The 14,719-nt window shown below is 32.6% G+C and overlaps 1 protein-coding gene across 2 annotated transcripts; it reads right to left on the reverse strand.

Annotated features, from left to right (window-relative positions):
- Positions 1-2,153: 2,153 nt before the first annotated feature.
- Positions 2,154-14,476, reverse strand: LOC124917048 (DNA cross-link repair protein SNM1-like). Of its 2 annotated transcripts, XM_047457621.1 has the most exons (11): positions 13,647-14,476; positions 13,353-13,550; positions 11,254-11,586; positions 10,946-11,009; positions 10,013-10,230; positions 9,820-9,933; positions 5,617-5,722; positions 5,334-5,545; positions 3,925-4,028; positions 3,629-3,807; positions 2,154-2,253 (listed from the first exon to the last, which is right to left on the reverse strand). In XM_047457621.1, the coding sequence occupies exons 1-10, from the start codon at positions 14,427-14,429 to the stop codon at positions 3,663-3,665; spliced, it is 2,277 nt and encodes a 758-aa protein (XP_047313577.1). In that variant the 5' UTR covers positions 14,430-14,476; the 3' UTR covers positions 2,154-2,253; positions 3,629-3,662. The 2 variants fall into 2 exon arrangements, with proteins under 2 accessions (XP_047313577.1, XP_047313576.1); XM_047457620.1 differs by lacking the exon at positions 2,154-2,253 and having other exon boundaries at positions 3,521-3,807.
- Positions 14,477-14,719: the final 243 nt, after the last annotated feature.

The following is a 14,719-nucleotide window of genomic DNA, read 5'->3' on the forward strand; positions in this document are numbered from 1 at the left end:
AATTCTTCACCCCCATTGTATTTTATGTTTTAATTATTTATTTTGGAGTATTTGGTTACCAGCAATATTCTCTTCTCACTCTTGATTCTTCTTTCCCCTCATTCCAAATTCTTCATTATAAAACTCTTCCGCTGCACTTTGATTATAGATTTATACCCGGTCCTAGAAATGAAGAACTCAATTCTTAAAATCAAGAACCCAGAAACGCTAGTTACAATTAAGTTGTAACATCTTGGTATCAGAGTAAGACGATTCTCGAATGACAGAAACCCGTTAGCAAACAAAGATGGATGCTCTTAAGACCTTACTCGAAGGCATGTCCCAACAATATGCCTCTATGCAAGCTTTAATGGACAGAAGGTTCAATGCCGCTGAAGAAAGAAGGGCAGCCATTGAAAGTGGTGCGTCTAATAATGGCCAAGATCCCCGCACCCGACTCTATTTTAATGCTTCTTGCTACGGTCCTCCTACGAACAGGCCCTTCCAATATGGCTAATACTACCTTCCTCCAACTCAGCTCACAAATGTTGATTTTTTTGGAATTTGATGGGACTAATTTGGAGGGTTGACTCATATCTGTCGAGCAATTTTTTAGGGTGGACAAAACGAATGATGCTATGAAACTGAACATTGCCCACATTCACTTTTCAAATGAGGCAAAAATGTGGTATGACTCATATTTGTAGAACCACAACCTTAGAGAAGCCTTGTCGTGGAATATATATTCAAGAGAGATCTCTTGCTACGATTCGATTTTGAAGCATCTTTACTGCCCAAGCCATGCAATGTTAACACGGCTTGACCAAGCACTAACCGGACAACCAACCCCAATAATTCTTCCTATGCATCTTCTTCCAGCATAAACCAGGGCTACATTAAACAATTAGACCCGAGTGTGATGGATGCAAAAAGGAGGGAAGACATATGTTCTACTTACAATGAAAAATGAGAGTCCAACCATATGTGCAAATCCAAAATAATCATGGTCTCGACTAATAATCAAGAAATTCAAGAACCCACTCAAGAACCCACTCAAGAACCAGGTTTTGATGATCCACTATTGCTGCTTGAGACAAGAGATGAACCAGCAATTTCTTTACACACATTCACGGTCCAACAGGGTACTCCTTGGTCGTAGGTCAACATAATACAAGACAACTAGCTGGAAAAGACCTTGGAAAATTATAGTGTTGCTGCCATGGTGCAAATAACGAACAAGCATGAATGACGAATTGTTTCCCTCGCGACAACGACATTGGAAGACACTCATGAAAATCTTCAACACACAATCGAAGTCTTCAATGCTCTATTCCAACAACCCAAAGACCGAACACCAGTCAAAAGAGTAATTAGAAGTCATGACTGTTTGGCTGCCCCGGTGATGATGGTTCGGAAAAAGGACTGGGCTTGGATATTTGATGACGCTTTAGAGTATAATCAGAAGAAGAATGACTCTTTACTGCCACGGTGGTGATGGGCCGAATGAAGGACTGATTCTGGATTTTTGATAACACCATAGTGTATAAGCGGAGTTGAAAAACATTATTTTTATATATGCACTAGGTCCCAACCAGCTCCACTATTGAAAGGATGTTGTCAAAGGTTTTTAAAGGATTGCGGTCATAGACCTCAACACTTTCTGGACCTACTGAAAATCCGACCGAACAACAAGAGTTCTCTTTGAAGTTGGTAGGATGCGAATTAAAGGCTAACTAGGCCACAGTCTTTTCGTCGAGGGCGACGAATTTTGAAGGGAGAGATAATGCTACGGTCCAGAAATAAAGGCTGCAGTCCCAAAATAATTCCAACACCCTCCACAGTCCTAATGTGCACTTAGGCTAGATTTCTGTTTTTTTTATTCCGTTTTGTTTTCCTTTTCTGTTATTTTACAAACTAAATTTTATTATGTTGTTACAACAATTATCCTGAAAATTGTGGGACAAGACAACACTTATATAAGGTTGATCCCTCTTCCCCAAAGACCCAACCATTGAATAATGAATATATGAAATTATTTGTGAAAGTTCTTCACCCCATTGTATTTTATGTTTTGATTATTTATTTTGGACTGTTTGGTTACCAACAATATTCTCTTCTCACTCTTGATTCTTCTTTCCCCTCATCCCAAATTCTTCATTACAAAACAATTCTGCTGCACTTTGATTATAGATTTACACCCGGTCCTAGAGATCAAGAACTCGATTCTTGAAATCAAGACAAAAAAAACAGACTTCCTATTCAGAATGAAGGCCCCTGTATATAAAAGGCAGTTGAACAAACAAAGACTATAGTTAGAATGAGATAGAAGGAGACATAAAAGGTAGAAAGCACTACTGCCTTAAAGAGTTTGAAGATAAATCTTCCAAACAACTGGTTACGTGATTACAGAAACTCTGCTCAAGTGAAGGGAATGCTTTAAAATGTGCCCTTACTATACACCAGACAAATCATTCCAAATAATTTTTTTAATTAATAATTTACTTCCCCAATCATTTCCTAAAAAAAAAATAACAATAATAAAATATATCTTATTTTCATCATAAAATGAAAAAAAATATGAGGTAAAATGGTTTAAAAAAGAAAAATAGGAGAGAAGAAGAAATGAGAAGAAGAATAAGAGACGAAGAATTTTATTAAAATTATTATTTATTTGAATATAATATAATTAATATATAGGACTTTTGTTTTATTTTAATTAATATAATATTTATAAGTTTTTTATTAAATATTTTTTAAAGCTTATTACAGATGAATTTAATTTTTTTTTATGTATCATTGATTTAAAATTAAGTTAAAATACTAATTTTTTATTAAATTAATTCAAATTATGTTTAATACATATGTTAAGAAACTAAAAATATATTGATAAGCTAAAAATAGTTAAACGAGTAAAAAGAGAAATAGTTTTACAATATCGGGTTCAGGTACTCATCGATTCTGAACCAATATTTCAAGTAATTCAAGTACCTGTGTTTTATGTTTTCGGAACAAATTTGGGTCCGAGTCGTGTATGCAGAAACCGGAAATTTGCAATGTCTAATTAAGTGACCTTTGCCTCTTAGACCCATCACATGACTCTTTGCACTAGATATCTTAATGTTTTTCAGCTCTCCAATTCCTCTTTTCAATTACAAACCATTACAATTTTTACTTAATATTTACATCAATCATTATTCCAATTCTAAATCATAACTTAAATTTCAGTTTTTATACTTGAAGATCTATCAACTATTAATCAGAAAAACAACTCACTGCTCTTAAAATCAAACATCAGACCTCAAAGGGATAATTGATAAACCCATTAGTTCAAAGTTTAAACTACTCAAGGTGGGTATAAAATATGTATTGAAGATAGTAAATAGAGCAAGCTACAATACAAAACTAGAAACCAAACAAGGGTTAACCACACCAAAAACATGTTAGTTTATTGACAACTAAGACGAGCTATCTTACATTTGACATGCCATTTTCTTCATTACAAATCTTTATTCCTTAATTACACATTGGTTTGTTTACAGACATCACCCACCAATAGGTAAAATATCATGCTATTTTGGTAGAAAGTGTTTTGGATAATATACTTGAATGAATGCAAGTTGTTGAGCCATGAAGAACAATAAAAACTTACATTGGATCTTCTTGAAGGAGGAAAAGATGAACGATCAAGATAACAGCATGGAAACCATAGAGTTGGCCGATTCTTTCCCTCTGTTATTCACACTTGGAATGATGTTTTCAGGAGATACAAATTTAACGAATTGCTTCAGCTCCGTGAAGCTGCTATGTTCGCTGTATGGGACTTCGTACCTAGAGAGTAAAATTGGTAACAATGGCGAAGAAAAACGGTGTTTAAATTCATTAAATCTGCAGAAAATGCAATTAACTGAAAATTGACTAAACATAATGCAATTCATATGCATGAACCTGATAATTGTACCCTGCTGCCACCTTCTTCCAGGAGTTTTTTTCTTTCCTTTCCCAAATGCCCAACCCGAAGGTGAGAAAGCTACGATAAGATTGAAACGTTTCTGTTCGCAAATCAAAACCAAAAACCGATACACAGTTAACTGGAAGCATATATATGAAAAAGATAAAGAACATAAACTGGAACTTCAATGGAAAATAACTCTCATCTCATCATCAAGCACTTCATAAATTCATTCAAATCATCAACAAAAGTATCAAATTGCCGGGACTTTATTTTGTATAATATTTTAAATATTAAATACAAAAGATATTTTAGTCATTTAACCAAAATAATACACTTTTCATTGTACAATATTTTTTCTCTAAAAACCATACTATTTTGAAGAGAAAAAAACTACATTAAACAAGCTCTAAGATTGTTAACACTTATCTAGGAATATTGCGTGACAGCCAGCTCAGTTCCACATCATCCAAGGTCAAATACTTAATCAAATAAAAGAAGGAAGGGAGAGGAAGCTTGGAGATTTGACTTAGAGGATGACTAAGTGTGGCTGCCACATCATCTTCTTAAATAGTTGTGTTAAAAAAGATGTAAGCCCCCTTACAATTCCCTATCCCTTCCACAAACTGAAGGTAGGTGCTCAAGTTAACTATAGGGGTGTCTTCAAGTTCACAAAAGCCCTACTACAAGAGTTCCAAGACAAGGACACATGGCTTGAGCTGGACTAAATTTAACTGCAATGCATCTATTGATTTTTTCTTCAAATAGAGCAGAAGAATGTGCACAGGGTCAAACAAAACAATTGGAAATTCTGACAAACTATTTTCTACAGCATCAGAAATTCTTGAAGTTGTTACAATGGAAGACAACATTGAGTGCAATAAAGCTTGCACTGAATTAGACTTCAAAATTGTGGATACCGTACTATTCATTTGTGTCACAGTGATAGATCTCCAAATAGGCTTAGGCTTAGCATACAATTGCTGAAAAATGCATACAATTTTTGGGAAACAATTGGATTGGCAGCCCGGATTGTGAGATTGTGAATGTTTTTGATCAATGATCTTGATGGTCGAAATAGAATATAACTTTCATTTGACAAAACAAAACAAAAATTGGCATTTCCAAGCATACCACAATCCAGGTGCCATTGGCTTAGAGCATTAAACATGAAATGAAATTATGGAAATATTAGATATTATATTTTGAGATTATAATAATATCTTATAATATAATTTTAAATTAATGTTTGAGAAAATTAGTTTTGATTACGTATTATTACCCTAAGACAATTTCTACTATGTAAACAATAACCAATTCTTAATAATAAAACTTCTTTTAAAGCTCAATAAAGAGGAAGCAATATGTCTATACATAACAACAATAGCAAGTTATAAGTTCATACCATGTATTGATTAGATATACTCTTCAGTCTTTTGAAGCTGGCGAGCATCCACATAGGGACAACATGAATATTAGTCTCTTGTTCATTTACGGTTAAACACTGCATATCCTCTCTAGACAGGTCCAAACATTCTAAAATACGAAGTTTGGCAGTGTTAACATGAACTTTCGTGTGGAGAACACGAGCCACCTCCAAGAACAACCTTTCCTTCCCTATTATTGCAAGTATATAAAGATATGGATATGTAGAATGAGACTAACAATTGGATTTTATTTTTATTTACCGATTGTATAACTTCCAATAAGGAAAAGAGTTTTTGGGTTGAACGCCTCGGCTTGAATGGCTTCAATGACAAACTGGATCACAGCTTCCTGCTTTGGGAAGTCGTACTGCAAGAATATAATGAAGAGTTATCTCATATTTCAAAAGTGACTAAACTAAGCTCTCATAATAATTGATAAGACACATAACTAACCCTTTTTATAAATACTTAATCAGATAAACAAAAGAACCAATTTTTGACCTTGTAACAAAAATCTAAGTGGACGTAAATTCTTAAGAGAGCTTCAAGCTGAAACATTAAGTAGTTGTCAAATTACTCCAATACGGGAAAATGCGATAATTGATGGATTTGCATTGAAATATTTGGCATTCCCGTCAACTAATGATTCAAGTGGATGAATACAATTCTTGCGTTATGATTCTTCTTGCTTTCCTATTTTGTTTAATTATTCATAGCAATTCTCATACAGTGAAAGAAGAACAAAGTTAGAGGAGATAAAAAATTCTGGCTTGGGATCAACAACCTGCCATCCATGAAGAAACAATCTAGACACACTAAACTCCTGTGATGAGGCAGCCCACCGTGCTGTGACAACCCATCGTTTTGAGGCAATGGCTACACCATTGGTAAGAAAATGCATGTTTTTGTATTTCATTCGAAATGTATCGTTTTTGAGGAATTATGCAATTGTTTTAGGAGTTTTTTTTTCTTTGAGACACTCCTTATTGTGTGTGTTTCCTTCCTCGGACAAGTATGGAAAAAATATTACTTGTTTTGTTGGTTGCAATACAAGAGGTTGCTTTTGCAGTTTGCTTCATCAGAAAATGGAATGGGGTAGCCCAATTCGGTTTCAAAAGAGTTGATTATTCCGACTGATGCCATTGTTGAATTGGCGTGTGACTTCTTCAAACTTTGAGGAAATGGGAGAGAAAGCAACGGGAAAATGGAATGTCTGGTTTTAGACATGTTGTGTCTTCCGCGTGCCTAGTTCAGCCAAATTTGGAACACTCTGGTTTTGGTATGGAACCTTCCATGATTCCACACCACCGAGATCCTCCCAATGGAGTGGAGACGGTTGAGGTTGAGTTGGACAACAATGCGGATATTTACCGGTCTCCTGCCTAGAATCATACCTTCTATGAGCACCTCCACTCATATGGAGGTCGTGATACACATAGACGAATCTACCTTACAGCTGAAGTGGCTTTAGCCACCCAATATATATATTACGAATCTACCTTACAGCTGAAGTGGCTTTAGCCACCCAATATATATATTAAGCGATCCGTCCGTTTGCCCAGCTAATCCTTACTCTAGAAGTTCTTAATTATTTTCCTTAATTTATAACTTCTTTGTTGATATAATTATCAATTTAATTATTTATATAACTGAATTTATATATATTTGATTATACAACTTTGAGAATATATCATATTAGCATCACTCAGTTTTTTTTCATTTTTTCACTCAAATTGTTCCATAAAATACTCACTTAACTCATTGCACTCCAATTGTTCAATAAAATATAAACTTAACTTGATGAGTTGAATTTATCTTAGAATTCAATTTAAACATAATTTGAGAGTATAAATTTCAATTATTTTCCCAAATAACATTCTATAACAAAAATTTTAAAAAAATAAAATATCAATCTGCTGAAAAAAAGAAAAAATTTTAATATCTTCATTATTTAATAAAAACATATTGTCAAACTAATGAAAATGTTTCATATGCAGTCTCTTACTAAATTAATAACGAATATCATTTATCTTTTATTTACTTTTATTCAACGAGATCCAGAAAAAGAAAACATATAGAAAAATATAATGTACGAGATTAAATAAAACTTAATATCTAAAAATGGGGCTTTATCATGCATATATATTGGTGTATTAATGTACAAAATTTGGAAATTAGAATCGTTAATTTAATAAAGAGTAATGATAGAGAGCGAAGATTTGGTGTCATGAATGGTGTCGGGAATGATGTAACAATACGTGATTGGACTTGAAAAATGAAATTTCACTCTCCTGTTAAATTAAAGTCCAATTACGTGTTGTCATATCATTCCCGACACCATTCATGACACCAAATTTCCGCTCTTTATCGTTATTCTTTAATAAAAAATGGGTTGATTAATTTCATTGGTCAGAGTATTCACTTTTAACAAATAAGGCATATTGTTTTCTTTTTTTATCTTATTCTGTCTAATACCTCGTCATTGGTTAACGGAAAATTTAACAATTGAAAAATGGTCAACTAAGGGAAAATATATGATTTCGTGCTCATATTGGTTTTTCAACTTTTTCGACACATTATGTGTGAGAAAAATTGAAAATTTGATGAACTCCTCCCACTATATTGATAATGTGATTCATTTTCAATCTAACTAGGAAAAGAGAAACTTGTTTGCATTTAAAGACATCAATTATAAATGTCCGTAAGTTAACACTTCAAGATTGTGTTTTTAAAAATAATGATGAATTTTTATTTCATCTAATCGTGGAATTTTTCTTATAAAGATGAAACTTTAGTACAAATGAGTACAAAAATTGATAAAGTTGTACTTGAGAATGCTCCAAAAAAATGCATAATATATCACTCCGAAAAAGAAAAAAAATACATGTTATTGGCAATAAAGTACTTTAAATGATTCATGAAGAAGTTGAAGATAAATAAATTTGATGCTTATTGGCCATAATATATAAAATCTTTTTCTGAATTTTCGGAACAATATATTATACATTTTTATGAAACATTCTCTAATACAACTTCATCAATGTTTTTACACATTTTTGTAGAAATTTCACTAATTTTAGAAAAATTTATGATTAGATAAAGATTCATCATTTACTCTAAAGGAACAACCTTGAGTATTAACAAACGGGAAGTTATAATTCAGGTGCTCAAATGTAAACGATTTTTCTTTTTTCTATTTAGATTGAATCACATTATCAATATGGTGTGAGACTTCATTAAATTTTCAGCTTTTCTTTCATACCGTATGTGTCGAATAAGCTACAAAACTAATATGAGTACGAAATACATATATTTTCCCTTGTTTTACCTTTTTCAATTGTCAAATCTCTAATTAACTAATGACGAGATATTAGACAAGACTAAGATTATTCTAAAAAGAATAATATACCTTATCTGTTAAAAATGAATACTTCAACCAATTTTGAAATTGATCAAAGCATTTTTTATTAAATCAACGATTCTGACTTTCAAAATTTGTCAACAGAAGAAAAAACTATCGATCAGATGGAGTGCAAAGCTTTAAAATCAGAAAAGAAAAGAAAAAACTAAATGATGCTAACATGATAAATATCTCAAGCTTTTACATTCAATCAAACATACATAAAATTAGTTATAAAAAATATATTCATAATTAAGTTGACGACTATACCAATGAAGAATATGGAAATTAGGGGAAAAAATTAAGGATAAAGGGGATCTCTACTTCTCGAGGAATTAGAAAAAAAAAAGTAGCAGTAAGTTAGATGAAAATAATTAGGGAATTAATGAAATAGGGAATTAGTGAAGTAGGGAATTAGTAGAATAAGGACTACTGGATTAGGGTAACTGTGCTTGTAGTGTAAAGGAAATCCGTGTTGGAATAGTTGGGCGGCGAACAGATCACTTATATAATTTTATTTTTGGTTGGCTAAAGTTCACCTCAGCCCTAAGATAGATTTGTCTTTGACGATATGATAATACTCACATAAACTGATTTGGAAATTAGTATTTTATCACAATTAAGAGCGATTCTTTATTTTTATTTTTTAAGTTCAATATTGTTTCATTTTCTTAGTCATAGTCCATATCATACTATCTTTAGACTTCATTTGGTATAAGATTATCTTATGGATCAATATTCGAATTACTTTTGGATCATTCTGGTTTCATGAAAGCATAACAAATGTAGCTAGTCATATCATAAAATGTGAGACAAATATACTCATAAAATACAAGTAACATATATTTCCATATTTTAGAATCTTTGTTTTTACTGTGGTTTTTCTAAGAATTTTCCTTTTAAAAGAATAAAAGAAAACTCTGCTTTCCTATGGTCTTATCTATTCCATTGAGTCACATAAACGAAAGTTCAGCGAGATATGAGTTGAAGTAAACAAGAAAAGACTAATTCTTCTAGCATTTAAATAATAAATAACTACTTAACTAGTAATTAGTGAGACTAACCTGTGGGTCACAATAAGTGGTGTCAAGGACGAGAGTCTGGATACGACAGTCCTGTAAATGAGATATTGTTTCCATCTTATCGCAGAAACGAAAATCCCCTGTGTGCAGAACAGCCTACAGTCAGAAAATCAACACCATAAGGCAAAATCCTGTAACAATAGAAAAAGAAAACTTGAGGATCAATTATATGTACCTTATTATTTGGTGGTTCAAAGAGCATAATGATGGCACCTGGACAATGGTTTGCATCAAAGCAAGTCACATTGATCCCAGCAATATTTATCTTCTTGTTGAGAGGCAAAATTTCTAATTTTTCCCATGGGATTCCTATTTTCATATTTACAAGCTTTGCTGTGATTGATGAACAATAGATTTTTCCACGATTGAATGTCCTAGTAAGACCTTGATAATCTGAAAATAAAAACAACTATGATTAGACAGTTTTTAAAAAGGGTAAACTTTTCAGAAATTTTTGTGAACCGGGGTGCTTTGGATTAGTACAAAACTAGCTGAAAGAGAAAAAGTACAAAATCAAAGAAGAAAAAAAATACAAATATGACTAGAAAGTAAGAATATAAAATAGACATTAATAAAACCAAATTAAACACTTTGTTTCTGGATCTGAATGCAGATGAGAAACAACTGTCAATAAATTTCTATATCAGTGTTGACAAAGTTTTATTTCCAAACGTCATATCATCTGAATCCACATTTAGATGAGATATTTCACAAATGGGTGGTTTGGTTAAATTTGTCGGCCCTTGTTACACAAGTCATATTTGGTCTGTTTGTGTAGCAAGGGCCAAAAACATTTTTCATGGAAAAATAATCAAAGTCAACTGGTACAGAGATTTAGATAATAATGATCTTTATTGACATGGTTTAAACAAACTGATGTCAGCCAAATTGATAAGCAGTCCCTATGAAATCCATACAAGTTTGTATGAACATAGTGAAATAAATTACTCATGACCAGAAGGCGAATAATGCTAACTGAAATTACAAATTTTAAGAAACTACACTTATCAGCTCCCTATAGACAAAAAAAATCAAGAACTGGCTTCCCCTTTTTAGCAAGTAACAACAATTTTGTAGTTTAAACAAGAATAAGTCCAGATCAACTCACGATCTAAATGAAAATGTGTGAGAAACCAGTGTGAGCACGCTCCTCTTTGATATTTGAAAGCATCCTAAAGAAAGATAAAAAAAAATGGAGTTAGTAGGTTAGAAATGCCTTAATGCTTAAAAACATTTTAAAAAAAGAAACAGATTCCTAGTGGAGTTTGCCATATTTCCAAAAACTTAAAATAAATAAGTAGGCTCTAAGGATAGAAATGAAATAAAAACTAAAGAAATATGATTAGCATGCAATGTAGAGAAAATAAGCAACCTTCATAAGAAAGAAAAAAGAAAAATGGTCAAAAGGGCACTTACAACTCGAAAGGGAGTGCCCTGTATGCAACACCATGAAGGAATGTCAAGGAATTTCTTACTCACGTTCCGACTATTAACACTTTTACCACGAGAATCAGGCTTAGGGTTTTCAACCTTCTTCTGGTTGCAAGAATCATTGCAACTCTTTTTCTTAGCAATGAAAGAACTAGGAAAGAAATCTGTAATCAACTTGGTTGTTGATAGTCTTTTAGTTTCATCTGCCACATCAGTAGATGCATTAACTTGGTTGTTGCTTTCTTTTCTAAGTTCACCAAGAGCATACATAATTTTTTTCCGTGCACCAAGGGCAGCAACTCCCATGCTTAATAGATCCTGCAAGAATTTAAACTCATTTAAGTAGGGTGATAACTGATAACATGTAACACATCTAGTAATAATGATATTATAAACGGATAACAGAAATAGGGTTTACAAAAAAGGGATGAGAAATCTGAGAAGGGTGAGACTTAGAAGATGTGAAAGGGAATACAGACTCATTCACACTATTCATTTCATTTTCTATAACCTACAACTCTATTCTCTTATAGAGTGCTCGGTGTAATAACCTAATTAAAAATATCATCCCCTACATGCTAGTCTATAGCTCTAAGGTGTGTATCTCTCTATTTACATGTGATATAAGTATATAACAATAATATAGCAATTGCAAAACAATGTCCATGGATTGCAACCACCAATAAGCTATTAGAAACATAGTTTCAAGGCTAGTGTTACTGCAAGACACTTTAAACTTCTTCAGAATAACGTCTTTACTTGATCCAGGATGTGTGATGTATATGCCATTCCAAAGTGATCTATAACATAATACTACAAAAGGGTTGTTTATTCTGCACAGTCACTTCCACACAGCTGGTCTCACTTCTCCCAAGTATTTTGATATGATACCATTATTTTTATCAGATTAAAGTCAATTATCATTAAATTATCAGATTACAGCACACTGCATAAAAAGTTTCAAATTAATAAGTTGTATGTATACAAAGAGGAGCTCTTGAAAAGAAACAAAAGAAATCAACATTTGGGCATATCTCATCTTCATTAAAAATAGAAACAGTCTTTATTCAAATTTCATATTCATTTTCCATAATTATTAAAGTTGTTTTCATTAAATATATTAAATTCATATTGTTAAAAAGTGAGGAAACATATTATCAATTGTACAGGATAAATAGTTTTTTAAGTACTTTTCCGACATTAATTCTACATTTTACGAAATCAGCTTAAATTCAAATACTTCAAATTTATCCTGAGAAACACATGACAAAAGATAAGGTCACTAAATTTAAATTGGTTGAAGATGTGTCATGTCCATTGTGCAGAGGTGAAAGGGAAACCCTTGAACACCTTATGTTTGAATGTTCTTCTAATGTTGAAATTTTTGGTTCAAACTTAATAAATGTCTGATGATTGATGATTTTGAGAACTAAAGGCAATACTTTTATTTTCAAATTTATATAAGTGTAAGTTTGCAGCCTACATTTATGAAATTTAAAAGGAATGAAATATAAGAATCTTTGGGAGCAAGAATAGAAGCAGTGACGAAATATAGAAAGAAGTATAAAACTGTGCAATTATTCAAAGTGGCATATGGAGCAAAGAGTCAAATCCGCGTTCCAAAAGCAGTTATAATGCAAGGAATGGGGTTTTGAAAATGATGAATTAGTTAATTTTCAAGCTGAAAAATGTGAAGCCCAAAGTCTTTTGCTGATGTAATTGTTTCATGTTCTCATGTTTCATAAACATTTGTAATTGCCAAATGCTAATTTTAATAAAAGTAATTTATTTTTCTCAAAAGAAATGTACTTCAATGTTAGACATTATCATTTGGTTTATTCAACATTCAGTTCATCATTCAACACTAGTTTTCAGCCTCATCAAACACACGCTTAAACTATGGTCAATCCAGCTTCAATTAGGTCATGGATGGTTAGATTTTGTTTAGGAAATAGTAAGAATCCTTAAAACAACAATTGTAACCAGTTGCCCAAAATTTAAGATATATATTGCATCATTAAAATAATACTAAAGGCTCAATAAGTATGTTGAAAGTGTAAATGTTTAAGCATTGAGAAACATACTTGTTCAGTCAGCTGCAACAAGGTGTCCCAGTCAACCTCTTCTTTAATAAAGACTTCTCTGTATCGTTCTAGACCTAGATTTTGAAGCCAATCAAGAACAGGTTTAATATTAGTGATGCCTTGAGGAGATTGAACAGGAGAGCCATCAACTACTTGCCCATGGCTCTGAGGTTCAACGTCATCTTTGAGAAGAACAACCTGTTACAGAAAGACTAATTCAGAATTTAAGCAAAAATAATTCAGGAGCATAGCAAGCTTAAAGATAGAAGCTAAGTAAATGAGAACAAAGATCACATTTTTAGATTCATCTTCGTCAAGACATCGATTGATGTGAGCCTGTTGTAGTTCATTGATCATATCTGATATGTCAGTCCTGCAGAGAGGACAATGAATCAGACCACCATCATACTCATCATCATCTTCTTCCTGTTCTTCTTCTTTCACTTCATCGCATAACTTAAGCAAATCATCAAACTGAGTATTAGCTTCAAACTCTTCATTTTCACCATTTCCGTTTGCGCAAGAAACATTAAGACTAAAAGTCTCGTGAGACGCCAAGTTGAAATTCTTTTCAACCACATCCTCTACCTCAGTATCAGGAGCAGGAGAAAAAGGAGAGTGTTCATAAGAGTTTCTACCACTAGTATGGCTACAGCCGCTAAGAGGGTCTCGAAACGTGAGATCAATCGATGACTCAAGTGAATCTAATCCACAATCATTTGTAAGAGAAAATAAATCGTCACCATTGATATCGCTGACACCGTATCGGGCTGAGGATTTGGATTCGAAATCTTGACACCGTTTCTCCTCTTTCGCCAGAAGAATTGGCTCCGATTGAAGTATATTTTCTTTACCAGATGCAACATCCGTTAAACTCTTACGCCTCTTGGGAGGACGTTGAATTGATGAACTAGAAGATCTCAGAGGTTGAGATAGCCGTAAGTTTCTGGGAGGGATAAAAGGTTTCTGAGTGCGAGATGAGGGAAGACATACAGTGTCCTGAAAATCATCGTCCTCATCAGCAGGGAAATTTTCATGGATTCTCGAATCAGGAATCGACTTGGACTTGAACACCATGTCTCTTCTTCTTCTTCTTCTTCTTGAGAGAGAAGGAATATGTAAAATCGCCGGGAAACCATTCAAAGAATTTAAACTACAAGGCTTGTAATGAAAAGACATGGTTTTATGGGCGGGCCGACAATTGGGCTTTATTTCTATATTTAATTTTATACTTTTTTTTAAAAAATTATTTAAAATTTTAACAAAATAATGTATAAAATATATATTTAACTTCATTTTAAAATTTTAAAGATTATAACATATTAGTTTTAAATAAACACTTAAACTAGTTAAATTCTTAATATTTT

Source organism: Impatiens glandulifera, unplaced genomic scaffold (genome assembly GCF_907164915.1).
Source record: "Impatiens glandulifera unplaced genomic scaffold, dImpGla2.1, whole genome shotgun sequence".
Taxonomy (NCBI): domain Eukaryota; kingdom Viridiplantae; phylum Streptophyta; class Magnoliopsida; order Ericales; family Balsaminaceae; genus Impatiens; species Impatiens glandulifera.

What these genes read in the sequence shown, in the direction of transcription:
- LOC124917048 (XM_047457621.1), bottom strand. Translation starts at nt 14,429, where the DNA reads ATGGTGTTCAAGTCCAAGTCGATTCCTGATTCGAGAATCCATGAAAAT. An exon ending in CCACTTATTGTGACCCACAG is followed by an intron (nt 5,723 to 9,819) that starts GTTAGTCTCACT and finishes ATATTCTTGCAG; the next exon opens with TACGACTTCCCAAAGCAGGA. An exon ending in TATTGGAAGTTATACAATCG is followed by an intron (nt 5,546 to 5,616) that starts GTAAATAAAAAT and finishes TTGCAATAATAG; the next exon opens with GGAAGGAAAGGTTGTTCTTG.